General features: G+C 37.8%; 1 protein-coding gene across 1 annotated transcript in view; it reads left to right on the top strand.

Annotated features, from left to right (window-relative positions):
• LOC127673673 (epididymal protein 13-like) overlaps positions 1 to 15,470 on the top strand; it is a 76,718-nt gene that overhangs the window by 49,100 nt on the left and 12,148 nt on the right. Inside the window, exon 2 of the mRNA XM_052169494.1 lies at positions 15,031 to 15,087. Coding sequence (XP_052025454.1) covers positions 15,031 to 15,087 — 57 coding nt within the window. The remainder of the gene's footprint in view (positions 1 to 15,030; positions 15,088 to 15,470) is intronic.

Here is a 15,470-nt window from a genome sequence, read left to right on the forward strand (position 1 = left end):
GAGAAAACTCTCCTGTGTCTTCTCTTTTGAGGCTACACATGTAGACATACACGCAACACGAAAGCTTTTCGAGATACAACGTGTTGTTTAGGAATAACAAGATAATTTCGCACGATGCGGGATTTCCTTAAAACGTGATTTTCTGAAAAATTTTGACGAAAGAAAATTCTCCTGTGGGTTCTCTTTTGAGGCTACATGGTTAGACGTACACGCCACACCAAATCTTTTCGAGGTACAACGTGTGGTTTAGGAGATACAAGCTAATTTTTTACGAAGCGTTATTTCTTCTTGTAAAGTGTTTCCATTACGTACGGATTTGTCTTTACTCTGCAAAACTGTATTTCCTTATAATGTGGTATTCTTACATATTCTTTCGAGAGAAAACTCTCCTGTGCCTTCTCTTGTGAGGCTACACACTTAGACATAACCGCAACACGAAAGCTTTTCGAGTTACACCGTTTTGTTTAGGAATAACAAGATAATTTCGCATGATGCGGGATTTCCTTAAAACGTGATTTCTGAAAAATTTTGACGAAAGAAAATGCTCCTATGGGTTCTCTTTTGAGGCTACATGGTTAGACGTACACGCCACACCAAATGTTTTCGAGGTACAACGTGTGGTTTAGGAGATACAAGCTAATTTTGTACGATGCATTATTTCTTCTTGTAAAGTGTTTCCAATACCTACATATTTGTCTTTACTCTGCAAAACTGTATTTCCTTATAATGTGGTATTCTTACATATTCTTTCGAGAGAAAACTCTCCTGTGCCTTCTCTTTTGAGGCTACACACTTAGACATACACGCAACACGAAAGCTTTTCGAGATACAAGGTGTTGTTTAGGAATAACCAGATAATTTCGGAAGATGCGGGATTTCCTTAAAACGTGATTTTCTGAAAAATTTTGACGAAAGAAAATTCTCCTGTGGGTTCTCTTTTGAGGCTACATGGTTAGACGTACACGCCACACCAAATCTTTTCGAGTTACAACGTGTGGTTTAGGAGATACAAGCTAATTTTTTACGAAGCGTCATTTCTTCTTGTAAAGTGTTTCCATTACGTACGGATTTGTCTTTACTCTGCAAAACTGTATTTCCTTATAATGTGGTATTCTTACATATTCTTTCGAGAGAAAACTCTCCTGTGCCTTCTCTTTTGAGGCTACACACGTAGACATACACGCAACACGAAAGTTTTTCAAGTTACAACGTGTTGTTTAGGAATAGCAAGATAATTTCACACGATGCGGGATTTCCTTAAACGTGATTTTCTGAAAAATTTTGACGAAAGAAAATTCTCCTATGGGTTCTCTTTTGAGGCTACATGGTTAGACGTACATGCCACACCTTTTTTTTTCGAGTTATAACGTGTGGTTTAGGAGATACAAGCTAATTTTGTACGATGCGTTATTTCTTCTTGTAAAGTGTTTCCGATACCTACCTATTTGTCTTTACTCTGCAAAACTGTATTTCCTTATAATGTGGAATTCTTACATATTCTTTCGAGAAAATACTCTCCTGTGCCTTCTCTTTTGAGGCTACACACTTAGACATACACGCAACACGAAAGCTTTTCGAGATACAACGTGTTGTTTAGGAATAACCAGATAATTTCGCACGATGCGGGATTTCCTTAAAACGTGATTTTCTGAAAAATTTTGACCAAAGAAAATTCTCCTGTGGGTTCTCTTTTGAGGCTACATGGTTAGACGTACACGCCACACCAAATCTTTTCGAGTTACAACGTGTGGTTTAGGAGATACAAGCTAATTTTGTACGAAGCGTTATTTCTTCTTGTAAAGTGTTTCCATTACGTACGGAATTGTCTTTACTCTGCAAAACTGTATTTCCTTATAATGTGGTATTCTTACATATTCTTTCGAGAGAAAACTCTCCTGTGCCTTCTCTTGTGAGGCTACACACGTAGACATACACGCAACACGAAAGTTTTTCAAGTTACAACGTGTTGTTTAGGAATAGCAAGATAATTTCGCACGATGCGGGATTTCCTTAAACGTGATTTTCTGAAAAATTTTGACGAAAGAAAATTCTCCTATGGGTTCTCTTTTGAGGCTACATGGTTAGACGTGCACGCCACACCAATTTTTTTCGAGTTATAACGTGTGGTTTAGGAGATACAAGCTAATTTTGTACGATGCGTTATTTCTTCTTGTAAAGTGTTTCCAATACCTACCTATTTGTCTTTACTCTGCAAAACTGTATTTCCTTATAATGTGGTATTCTTACATATTCTTTCGAGAGAAAACTCTCCTGTGCCTTCTCTTGTGAGGCTACACACTTAGACATAACCGCAACACGAAAGCTTTTCGAGTTACACCGTGTTGTTTAGGAATAACAAGATAATTTCGCACGATGCGGCATTTTCTTAAAACGTGATTTTCTGAAAAATTTTAACGAAAGAAAATTCTCCTATGGGTTCTCTTTTGAGGCTACATGGTTAGACGAACACGCCACACCAAATCTTTTCGAGGTACAACGTGTCGTTTAGGAGATACAAGCTAATTTTGTACGATGCGTTATTTCTTCTTGTAAAGTGTTTCCAATACCTACCTATTTGTCTTTACTCTGCAAAACTGTATTTCCTTATAATGTGGTATTCTTACATATTCTTTCGAGAGAAAACTCTACTGTGCCTTCTCTTTTGAGGCTACACACGTAGACATACACGCAACACGAAAGCTTTTCGAGTTACAACGTGTTGTTTAGGAATAACAAGATAATTTCGCACGATGCGGGATTTCCTTAAAACGTGATTTTCTGAAAAATTTTGACGAAAGAAAATTCTCCTATGGGTTCTCTTTTGAGGCTACACGGTTAGACGTACACACCACACCAATTTTTTTCGAGTTATAACGTGTGGTTTAGGAGATACAAGCTAATTTTGTACGATGCGTTTTTTCTTCTCGTAAAGTGTTTCCAATACCTACCTATTTGTCTTTACTCTGCAAACCTGTATTTCCTTATAATGTGGTATTCTTACATATTCTTTCGAGAGAAAACTCTCCTGTGCCTTCTCTTTTGAGGCTACACACTTAGATATACATGCAACACGAAAACTTTTCAAGATACAAGGTGTTCTTTAGGAATAACCAGATAATTTCGCACGATGCGGGATTTCCTTAAAACGTGATATTCTGAAAAATTTTGACGAAAGAAAATTCTCCTGTGGGTTCTCTTTTGAGGCTACATGGTTAGACGTACACGCCACACGAAATGTTTTCGAGGTACAACGTGTGGTTTAGGAGATACAAGCTAATTTTGTACGATGCATTATTTCTTCTTGTAAAGTGTTTCCAATACCTACCTATTTGTCTTTACTCTGCAAAACTGTATTTCCTTATAATGTGGTATTCTTACATATTCTTTCGAGAGAAAACTCTCCTGTGCCTTCTCTTTTGAGGCTACACACGTAGACATACACGCAACACGAAAGTTTTTCAAGTTACAACGTGTTGTTTAGGAATAGCAAGATAATTTCGCACGATGCGGGATTTCATTAAACGTGATTTTCTGAAAAATTTTGACGAAAGAAAATTCTCCTATGGGTTCTCTTTTGAGGCTACATGGTTAGACGTACACGCCACACCAATTTTTTTCGAGTTATAACGTGTGGTTTAGGAGATACAAGCTAATTTTGTACTATGCGTTATTTCTTCTTTTAAAGTGTTTCCAATACCTACCTATTTGTTTTTACTCTGCAAAACTGTATTTCCTTATAATGTGGAATTCTTACATATTCTTTCGAGAAAAAACTCTCCTCTGCCTTCTCTTTTGAGGCTACACACTTAGACATACACGCAACACGAAAGCTTTTCGAGATACAAGGTGTTGTTTAGGAATAACCAGATAATTTCGCACGTCGCGGGATTTCCTTAAAACGTGATTTTCTGAAAAATTTTGACGAAAGAAAATTCTCCTATGGGTTCTCTTTTGAGGCTACACGGTTAGACGTACACACCACACCAAATCTTTTCGAGTTACATCGTGTGGTTTAGGAGATACAAGCTAATTTTGTACGATGCGTTATTTCTTCTTGTAAAGTGTTTCCAATACCTACCTATTTGTCTTCACTCTGCAAAACTGTATTTCCTTATAATGTGGTATTCTTGCATATTCTTTCGAGAGAAAACTCTCCTGTGCCTTCTCTTTTGAGGCTACACACGTAGACATACACGCAACACGAAAGCTTTTCGAGATACAACGTGTTGTTTAGGAATAACAAGATAATTTTGCACGATGTGGGATTTCCTTAAAACGTGATTTTCTGAAAAATTTTGACGAAAGAAAATTCTCCTATGGGTTCTCTTTTGAGGCTACATGGTTAGATGTACACGCCACACCAAATCTTTTCAAGGTACAACGTGTGGTTTAGGAGATACAAGCTAATTTTGTACGATGCGTTATTTCTTCTTGTAAAGTGTTTCCAATACCTACCTATTTGTCTTTACTCTGCAAAACTGTATTTCCTTATAATGTGGTATTCTTACATATTCTTTCGAGAGAAAACTCTCCTGTGCATTCTCTTTTGAGGCTACACACGGAGACATACACGCAACACGAAAGCTTTTCGAGATACAACGTGTTGTTTAGGAATAACAAGATAATTTCGCACGATGCGGGATTTCCTTAAAACGTGATTTTCTGAAAAATTTTGACGAAAGAAAATTCTCCTATGGGTTCTCTTTTGAGGCTACATGGTTAGATGTACACGCCACACCAAATCTTTTCGAGGTACAACGTGTGGTTTAGGATATACAAGCTAATTTTGTACGAAGCGTTATTTCTTCTTGTAAAGTGTTTTCAATACCTACCTCTTTGTCTTTACTCTGCAAAACTGTATTTCCTTATAATGTGGTATTCTTACATATTCTTTTGAGAGAAAACTCTCCTGTGCCTTCTCTTTTGAGGCTACACACTTAGACATACACGCAACACGAAAGCTTTTCGAGATACAACGTGTTGTTTAGGAATAACAAGATAATTTCGCACGATGCGGGATTTCCTTAAAACGTGATTTTCTGAAAAATTTTGACGAAAGAAAATGCTCCTATGGGTTCTCTTTTGAGGCTACATGGTTAGACGTACACGCCACACCAAATGTTTTCGAGGTACAACGTGTGGTTTAGGAGATACAAGCTAATTTTGTACGATGCATTATTTCTTCTTGTAAAGTGTTTCCAATACCTACCTATTTGTCTTTACTCTGCAAAACTGTATTTCCTTATAATGTGGTATTCTTACATATTCTTTCGAGAGAAAACTCTCCTGTGCCTTCTCTTTTGAGGCTACACACGTAGACATACACGCAACTCGAAAGTTTTTCAAGTTACAACGTGTTGTTTATGAATAGCAAGATAATTTCGCACAATGCGGGATTTCCTTAAACGTGATTTTCTGAAAAATTTTGACGAAAGAAAATTCTCCTATGGGTTCTCTTTTGAGGGTACATGGTTAGACGTGCACGCCACACCAATTATTTTCGAGTTATAACGTGTGGTTTAGGAGATACAAGCTAATTTTGTACGATGCGTTATTTCTTCTTGTAAAGTGTTTCCAATACCTACCTATTTGTCTTTACTCTGCAAAACTGTATTTCCTAATAATGTGGTATTCTTACATACTCTTCGCAGAAAAAACTCTCCTGTGCCTTCTCTTTTGAGGCTACACACGTAGACATACACGCAACACGAAAGCTTTTCAAGTTACAACGTGTTGTTTAGGAATAACAAGATAATTTCGCACGATGCGGGATTTCTTTAAAACGTGATTTTCTGAAAAATTTTGACGAAAGAAAATTCTCCTATGGGTTCTCTTTTGAGGCTACACGGTTAGACGTACACGCCACACCAATTTTTTTCGAGTTATAACGTGTGGTTTAGGAGATACAAGCTAATTTTGTACGAAGCGTTATTTCTTCTTGTAAAGTGTTTCAATTACGTACGGAATTGTCTTTACTCTGCAAAACTGTATTTCCTTATAATGTGGTATTCTTACATATTCTTTCGAGAGAAAACTCTCCTGTGCCTTCTCTTTTGAGGCTACACACGTAGACATACACGCAACACGAAAGTTTTTCAAGTTACAACGTGTTGTTTAGGAATAGCAAGATAATTTCACACGATGCGGGATTTCCTTAAACGTGATTTTCTGAAAAATTTTGACGAAAGAAAATTCTCCTATGGGTTCTCTTTTGAGGCTACATGGTTAGACGTACATGCCACACCAATTTTTTTCGAGTTATAACGTGTGGTTTAGGAGATACAAGCTAATTTTGTACGATGCGTTATTTCTTCTTGTAAAGTGTTTCCGATACCTACCTATTTGTCTTTACTCTGCAAAACTGTATTTCCTTATAATGTGGAATTCTTACATATTCTTTCGAGAAAATACTCTCCTGTGCCTTCTCTTTTGAGGCTACACACTTAGACATACACGCAACACGAAAGCTTTTCGAGATACAACGTGTTGTTTAGGAATAACCAGATAATTTCGCACGATGCGGGATTTCCTTAAAACGTGATTTTCTGAAAAATTTTGACCAAAGAAAATTCTCCTGTGGGTTCTCTTTTGAGGCTACATGGTTAGACGTACACGCCACACCAAATCTTTTCGAGTTACAACGTGTGGTTTAGGAGATACAAGCTAATTTTGTACGAAGCGTTATTTCTTCTTGTAAAGTGTTTCCATTACGTACGGAATTGTCTTTACTCTGCAAAACTGTATTTCCTTATAATGTGGTATTCTTACATATTCTTTCGAGAGAAAACTCTCCTGTGCCTTCTCTTGTGAGGGTACACACGTAGACATACACGCAACACGAAAGTTTTTCAAGTTACAACGTGTTGTTTAGGAATAGCAAGATAATTTCGCACGATGCGGGATTTCCTTAAACGTGATTTTCTGAAAAATTTTGACGAAAGAAAATTCTCCTATGGGTTCTCTTTTGAGGCTACATGGTTAGACGTGCACGCCACACCAATTTTTTTCGAGTTATAACGTGTGGTTTAGGAGATACAAGCTAATTTTGTACGATGCGTTATTTCTTCTTGTAAAGTGTTTCCAATACCTACCTATTTCTCTTTACTCTGCAAAACTGTATTTCCTTATAATGTGGTATTCTTACATATTCTTTCGAGAGAAAACTCTCCTGTGCATTCTCTTTTGAGGCTACACACGTAGACATACACGCAACACGAAAGCTTTTCGAGATACAATGTGTTGTTTAGGAATAACAAGATAATTTCGCACGATGCGGGATTTCCTTAAAACGTGATTTTCTGAAAAATTTTGACGAAAGAAAATTCTCCTATGGGTTCTCTTTTGAGGCTACATGGTTAGATGTACACGCCACACCAAATCTTTTCGAGGTACAACGTGTGGTTTAGGATATACAAGCTAATTTTGTACGAAGCGTTATTTCTTCTTGTGAAGTGTTTTCAATACCTACCTCTTTGTCTTTACTCTGCAAAACTGTATTTCCTTATAACGTGGTATTCTTACATATTCTTTTGAGAGAAAACTCTCCTGTGCCTTCTCTTTTGAGGCTACACACTTAGACATACACGCAACACGAAAGCTTTTCGAGATACAACGTGTTGTTTAGGAATAACAAGATAATTTCGCACGATGCGGGATTTCCTTAAAACGTGATTTTCTGAAAAATGTTGACGAAAGAAAATGCTCCTATGGGTTCTCTTTTGAGGCTACATGGTTAGACGTACATGCCACACCAAATGTTTTCGAGGTACAACGTGTGGTTTAGGAGATACAAGCTAATTTTGTACGATGCGTTATTTCTTCTTGTAAAGTGTTTCCAATACCTACCTATTTGTCTTTACTCTGCAAAACTGTATTTCCTTATAATGTGGTATTCTTACATATTCTTTCGAGAAAAACTCTCCTGTGCCTTCTCTTTGGAGGCTACACACATAGACATACACGCAACTCGAAAGTTTTTCAAGTTACAACGTGTTGTTTATGAATAGCAAGATAATTTCGCACGATGCGGGATTTCCTTAAACGTGAATTTTTGAAAAATTTTGACGAAAGAAAATTCTCCTATGGGTTCTCTTTTGAGGCTACATGGTTAGACGTGCACGCCACACCAATTATTTTCGAGTTATAACGTGTGGTTTAGGAGATACAAGCTAATTTTGTACGATGCGTTATTTCTTCTTGTAAAGTGTTTCCAATACCTACCTATTTGTCTTTACTCTGCAAAACTGTATTTCCTAATAATGTGGTATTCTTACATACTCTTCGCAGAAAAAACTCTCCTGTGCCTTCTCTTTTGAGGCTACACACGTAGACATACACGCAACACGAAAGCTTTTCAAGTTACAACGTGTTGTTTAGGAATAACAAGATAATTTCGCACGATGCGGGATTTCTTTAAAACGTGATTTTCTGAAAAATTTTGCCGAAAGAAAATTCTCCTATGGGTTCTCTTTTGAGGCTACACGGTTAGACGTACACGCCACACCAATTTTTTTCGAGTTATAACGTGTGGTTTAGGAGATACAAGCTAATTTTGTACGATGCGTTATTTCTTCTTGTAAAGTGTTTCCAATACCTACCTATTTGTCTTTACTCTGCAAAACTGTATTTCCTTATAATGTGGTATTCTTACATATTCTTTCGAGAGAAAACTCTCCTGTGCCTTCTCTTTTGAGGCTACACACGTAGACATACACGCAACACGAAAGTTTTTCAAGTTACAACGTGTTGTTTAGGAATAGCAAGATAATTTCACACGATGCGGGATTTCCTTAAACGTGATTTTCTGAAAAATTTTGACGAAAGAAAATTCTCCTATGGGTTCTCTTTTGAGGCTACATGGTTAGACGTACACGCCACACCAATTTTTTTCGATTTATAACGTGTGGTTTAGGAGATACAAGCTAATTTTGTACGATGCGTTATTTCTTCTTGTAAAGTGTTTCCGATACCTACCTATTTGTCTTTACTCTGCAAAACTGTATTTCCTTATAATGTGGAATTCTTACATATTCTTTTGAGAAAATACTCTCCTGTGCCTTCTCTTTTGAGGCTACACACTTAGACATACACGCAACACGAAAGCTTTGCGAGATACAACGTGTTGTTTAGGAATAACCAGATAATTTCGCATGATGCGGGATTTCCTTAAAACGTGATTTTCTGAAAAATTTTGACCAAAGAAAATTCTCCTGTGGGTTCTCTTTTGAGGCTACATGGTTAGACGTACACGCCACACCAAATCTTTTCGAGTTACAACGTGTGGTTTAGGAGATACAAGCTAATTTTTTACGAAGCGTTATTTCTTCTTGTAAAGTGTTTCCATTACGTACGGATTTGTCTTTACTCTGCAAAACTGTATTTCCTTATAATGTGGTATTCTTACATATTCTTTCGAGAGAAAACTCTCCTGTGCCTTCTCTTGTGAGGCTACACACTTAGACATAACCGCAACACGAAAGCTTTTCGAGTTACACCGTTTTGTTTAGGAATAACAAGATAATTTCGCACGATGCGGGATTTCCTTAAAACGTGATTTTCTGAAAAATTTTGTCGAAAGAAAATGCTCCTATGGGTTCTCTTTTGAGGCTACATGGTTAGACGTACACGCCACACCAAATGTTTTCGAGGTACAACGTGTGGTTTAGGAGATACAAGCTAATTTTGTACGATGCATTATTTCTTCTTGTAAAATGTTTCCAATACCTACCTATTTGTCTTTACTCTGCAAAACTGTATTTCCTTATAATGTGGTATTCTTACATATTCTTTCGAGAGAAAACTCTCCTGTGCCTTCTCTTTTGAGGCTACACACGTAGACATACAAGCAACACGAAAGTTTTTCAAGTTACAACGTGTTGTTTAGGAATAGCAAGATAATTTCGCACGATGCGGGATTTCCTTAAACGTGATTTTCTGAAAAATTTTGACGAAAGAAAATTCTCCTATGGGTTCTCTTTTGAGGCTACATGGTTAGACGTACACGCCACACCAATTTTTTTCGAGTTTTAACGTGTGGTTTAGGAGATACAAGCTAATTTTGTACGATGCGTTATTTCTTCTTGTAAAGTGTTTCCGATACCTACGTATTTGTCTTTACTCTGCAAAACTGTATTTCCTTATAATGTGGAATTCTTACATATTCTTTCGAGAAAAAACTCTCCTGTGCCTTCTCTTTTGAGGCTACACACTTAGACATACACGCAACATGAAAGCTTTTCGAGATACAAGGTGTTGTTTAGGAATAACCAGATAATTTCGCACGATGCGGGATTTCCTTAAAACGTGATTTTCTGAAAAATTTTGACGAAAGAAAATTCTCCTGTGGGTTCTCTTTTGAGGCTACATGGTTAGACGTACACGCCACACCAAATCTTTTCGAGTTACAACGTGTGGTTTAGGAGATACAAGCTAATTTTTTACGAAGCGTTATTTCTTCTTGTAAAGTGTTTCCATTACGTACGGATTTGTCTTTACTCTGCAAAACTGTATTTCCTTATAATGTGGTATTCTTACATATTCTTTCGAGAGAAAACACTCCTGTGCCTTCTCTTGTGAGGCTACACACTTAGACATAACCGCAACACGAAAGCTTTTCGAGTTACACCGTTTTGTTTAGGAATAACAAGATAATTTCGCACGATGCGGGATTTCCTTAAAACGTGATTTTCTGAAAAATTTTGACGAAAGAAAATGCTCCTATGGGTTCTCTTTTGAGGCTACATGGTTAGATGTACACGCCACACCAAATCTTTTCGAGGTACAACGTGTGGTTTAAGAGATACAAGCTAATTTTGTACGATGCATTATTTCTTCTTGTAAAGTGTTTCCAATACCTACCTATTTGTCTTTACTCTGCAAAACTGTATTTCCTTATAATGTGGTATTCTTACATATTCTTTCGAGAGAAAACTCTCCTGTGCCTTCTCTTTTGAGGCTACACACTTAGACATACACGCAACACGAAAGCTTTTCGAGATACAAGGTGTTGTTTAGGAATAACCAGATAATTTCACACGATGCGGGATTTCCTTAAAACGTGATTTTCTGAAAAATTTTGACGAAAGAAAATTCTCCTATGGGTTTTCTTTTGAGGCTACATGGTTAGACGTACACGCCACACCAAATCTTTTCGATATACAACGTGTGGTTTAGGAGATACAAGCTAATTTTGTACGATGCGTTATTTCTTCTTGTAAAGTGTTTCCAATACCTTCCTATTTGTCTTTACTCTGCAAAACTGTATTTCCTTATAATGTGGTATTCTTACATATTCTTTCGAGAGAAAACTCTCCTGTGCCTTCTCTTTTGAGGCTACACATGTAGACATACACGCAACACGAAAGCTTTTCTAGATACAACATGTTGTTTAGGAATAACAAGATAATTTCGCACGATGCGGGATTTCCTTAAAACGTGATTTTCTGAAAAATTTTGACGAAGGAAATTCTCCTGTGGGTTCTCTTTTGAGGCTACATGGTTAGACGTACACGCCACACCAAATCTTTTCGAGGTACAACGTGTGGTTTAGGAGATACAAGCTAATTTTTTACGAAGCGTTATTTCTTCTTGTAAAGTGTTTCCATTACGTACGGATTTGTCTTTACTCTGCAAAACTGTATTTCCTTATAATGTGGTATTCTTACATATTCTTTCGAGAGAAAACTCTCCTGTGCCTTCTCTTGTGAGGCTACACACTTAGACATAACCGCAACACGAAAGCTTTTCGAGTTACACCGTTTTGTTTAGGAATAACAAGACAATTTCGCATGATGCGGGATTTCCTTAAAACGTGATTTTCTGAAAAATTTTGACGAAAGAAAATGCTCCTATGGGTTCTCTTTTGAGGCTACATGGTTAGACGTACACGCCACACCAAATGTTTTCGAGGTACAACGTGTGGTTTAGGAGATACAAGCTAATTTTGTACGATGCATTATTTCTTCTTGTAAAGTGTTTCCAATACCTACATATTTGTCTTTACTCTGCAAAACTGTATTTCCTTATAATGTGGTATTCTTACATATTCTTTCGAGAGAAAACTCTCCTGTGCCTTCTCTTTTGAGGCTACACACTTAGACATACACGCAACACGAAAGCTTTTCGAGATACAAGGTGTTGTTTAGGAATAACAAGATAATTTCGCAAGATGCGGGATTTCCTTAAAACGTGATTTTCTGAAAAATTTTGACGAAAGAAAATTCTCCTGTGGGTTCTCTTTTGAGGCTACATGGTTAGACGTACACGCCACACCAAATCTTTTCGAGTTACAACGTGTGGTTTAGGAGATACAAGCTAATTTTTTACGAAGCGTCATTTCTTCTTGTAAAGTGTTTCCATTACGTAGGGATTTGTCTTTATTCTGCAAAACTGTATTTCCTTATAATGTGGTATTCTTACATATTCTTTCGAGAGAAAACTCTCCTGTGCCTTCTCTTGTGAGGCTACACACTTAGACATAACCGCAACACGAAAGCTTTTCGAGTTACACCGTTTTGTTTAGGAATAACAAGATAATTTCGCACGATGCGGGATTTCCTTAAAACGTGATTTTCTGAAAAATTTTGACGAAAGAAAATGCTCCTATGGGTTCTCTTTTGAGGCTACATGGTTAGATGTACACGCCACACCAAATGTTTTCGAGGTACAACGTGTGGTTTAGGAGATACAAGCTAATTTTGTACGATGCATTATTTCTTCTTGTAAAGTGTTTCCAATACCTACCTATTTGTCTTTACTCTGCAAAACTGTATTTCCTTATAATGTGGTATTCTTACATATTCTTTCGAGAGAAAACTCACCTGTGCCTTCTCTTTTGAGGCTACACACGTAGACATACACGCAACTCGAAAGTTTTTCAAGTTACAACGTGTTGTTTAGGAATAGCAAGATAATTTCGCACGATGCGGGATTTCCTTAAACGTGATTTTCTGAAAAATTTTGACGAAAGAAAATTCTCCTATGGGTTCTCTTTTGAGGCTACATGGTTAGACGTACACGCCACACCAATTTTTTTCGAGTTATAACGTGTGGTTTAGGAGATACAAGCTAATTTTGTACGATGTGTTATTTCTTCTTGTAAAGTGTTTCCAATACCTACCTATTTGTCTTTACTCTGCAAAACTGTATTTCCTTATAATGTGGAATTCTTACATATTCTTTCGAGAGAAAACTCTCCTGTGCCTTCTCTTTTGAGGCTACACACTTAGACATACACGCAACACGAAAGCTTTTCGAGATACAAGGTGTTGTTTAGGAATAACCAGATAATTTCACACGATGCGGGATTTCCTTAAAACGTGATTTTCTGAAAAATTTTGACGAAAGAAAATTCTCCTATGGGTTCTCTTTTGAGGCTACACGGTTAGACGTACACACCACACCAAATCTTTTCGAGTTACAACGTGTGGTTTAGGAGATACAAGCTAATTTTGTACGATGCGTTATTTCTTCTTGTAAAGTGTTTCCATTACGTACGGATTTGTCTTTACTCTGCAAAACTATTTCCTTATAATGTGGTATTCTTACATATTCTTTCGAGAGAAAACTCTCCTGTGCCTTCTCTTGTGAGGCTACACACTTAGACATAACCGCAACACGAAAGCTTTTCGAGTTACACCGTGTTGTTTAGGAATAACAAGATAATTTCGCACGATGCGGCATTTTCTTAAAACGTGATTTTCTGAAAAATTTTGACGAAAGAAAATTCTCCTATGGGTTCTCTTTTGAGGCTACATGGTTAGACGAACACGCCACACCAAATCTTTTCGAGGTACAACGTGTCGTTTAGGAGATACAAGCTAATTTTGTACGATGCGTTATTTCTTCTTGTAAAGTGTTTTCAATACCTACCTCTTTGTCTTTACTCTGCAAAACTGTATTTCCTTATAATGTGGTATTCTTACATATTCTTTTGAGAGAAAACTCTCCTGTGCCTTCTCTTGTGAGGCTAAACACTTAGACATACACGCAACACGAAAGCTTTTCGAGTTACACCATGTTGTTTAGGAATAACAAGATAATTTCGCACGATGCGGGATTTCCTTAAAACATGATTTTCTGAAAATTTTGACGAAAGAAAATTCTCCTATGGTTTCCCTTTTGAGGCTACATGGTTAGACGTACATGCCACACCAAATCTTTTCGAGTTACAACGTGTGATTTAGCAGATACAAGCTAATTTTGTACGATGCGTTATTTCTTCTTGTAAAGTGTTTCCAATACCTACCTATTTGTCTTTACTCTGCAAAACTGAATTTCCTTATAATGTGGTATTCTTACATATTCTTTCGAGAGAAAACTCTCCTGTGCCTTCTCTTTTGAGGCTACACACTTAGACATACATGCAACAGGAAACCTTTTCGAGATACAACGTGTTGTTTAGGAATAACAAGATAATTTCGCAGGATGCGGGATGTTTTTTTCAGTAACTCTCCACATTATTTTTTCTTGAGACAGGCTTTCTTCAGAGAACCTGGAGTTCACCATTTCCTTTCCGTTTCTTTTACATTTATTTATTTTTATTTTATTTGTTTGCGTGTTTTGCCTGCTTGAGTGTCTGTGAACCATGCCCATGCAGTACCCATAGTGGCCAGAAGAGGGCATCGGATCCCCTCGAGCTGGAGTTACAGGAACTTGCAAGGCACCCTGTGGGTGCTGGGAATGAGAACTTCCGGCTGGCAAAAGCCAGAGCTCTTCTCTGCTGAGCCATCTCTCCAAGCCTTCCTGATGTTGTTTTTATGAGGAAATGTCGGAAGAGGCTCACGCAGCTAGGAGGCGAAAGAACCAAGATTTGCACACAGATCCTGCTTGGTAGCAACACCACTCTCGCTCTTAGAAAGGTACCCACAGGTCTTGGCCCCATCTAGCAGTAATCTCTCTGGTCTCACAGCCCTTTTACAGCCGAGTGCTTTCCTTGTAGGACCATACCTGCGCTCTTCCCCATGTCTGGGCTAAGTTCTCTTTTCCCACTCCAAGCTCTTTCCACTCAGCTAACTCCTGCTCATCTTTTAGGTTTCAGACAAAACATCATATCCTCCTCCACGACGCCTCCCCTAGTAACCAGTCCAGGTCAGCAACCAGCATCCCTTTAAAAGTTCCTGCCCTGCCCTGCAGGTCAACCAGAACACTACTCCCACCTCTGTCCCACTTCACGAGGCATTTGGTCCCCCTCCCCTGGAGGCTCCTTGAAAACCATGGATATTGTCCACTGGGGGTAGATACTGTCTCACGTAAACCTTGCTTATGCCCAGCAATTAGCAGTGCTTCATAAATAGTTATTTTAGAAAGAGTGGGTGCAGACTTGAGTCCCTGTCCTATGCTGTACATTGACACAGTTGGGTTGCCTGCTTTCTGATAGCGTCCTAATCTCTCGTCTCTGTCTGGTCAGGGATGCTTATCTGGTGGTAAAACTATTAATCAATCCCCCACTTTGTCTCATCCTCCCCCTCCCT

The sequence above is a fragment of the Apodemus sylvaticus genome, chromosome 1 (genome assembly GCF_947179515.1).
Source record: "Apodemus sylvaticus chromosome 1, mApoSyl1.1, whole genome shotgun sequence".
Lineage (NCBI taxonomy): Eukaryota > Metazoa > Chordata > Mammalia > Rodentia > Muridae > Apodemus > Apodemus sylvaticus.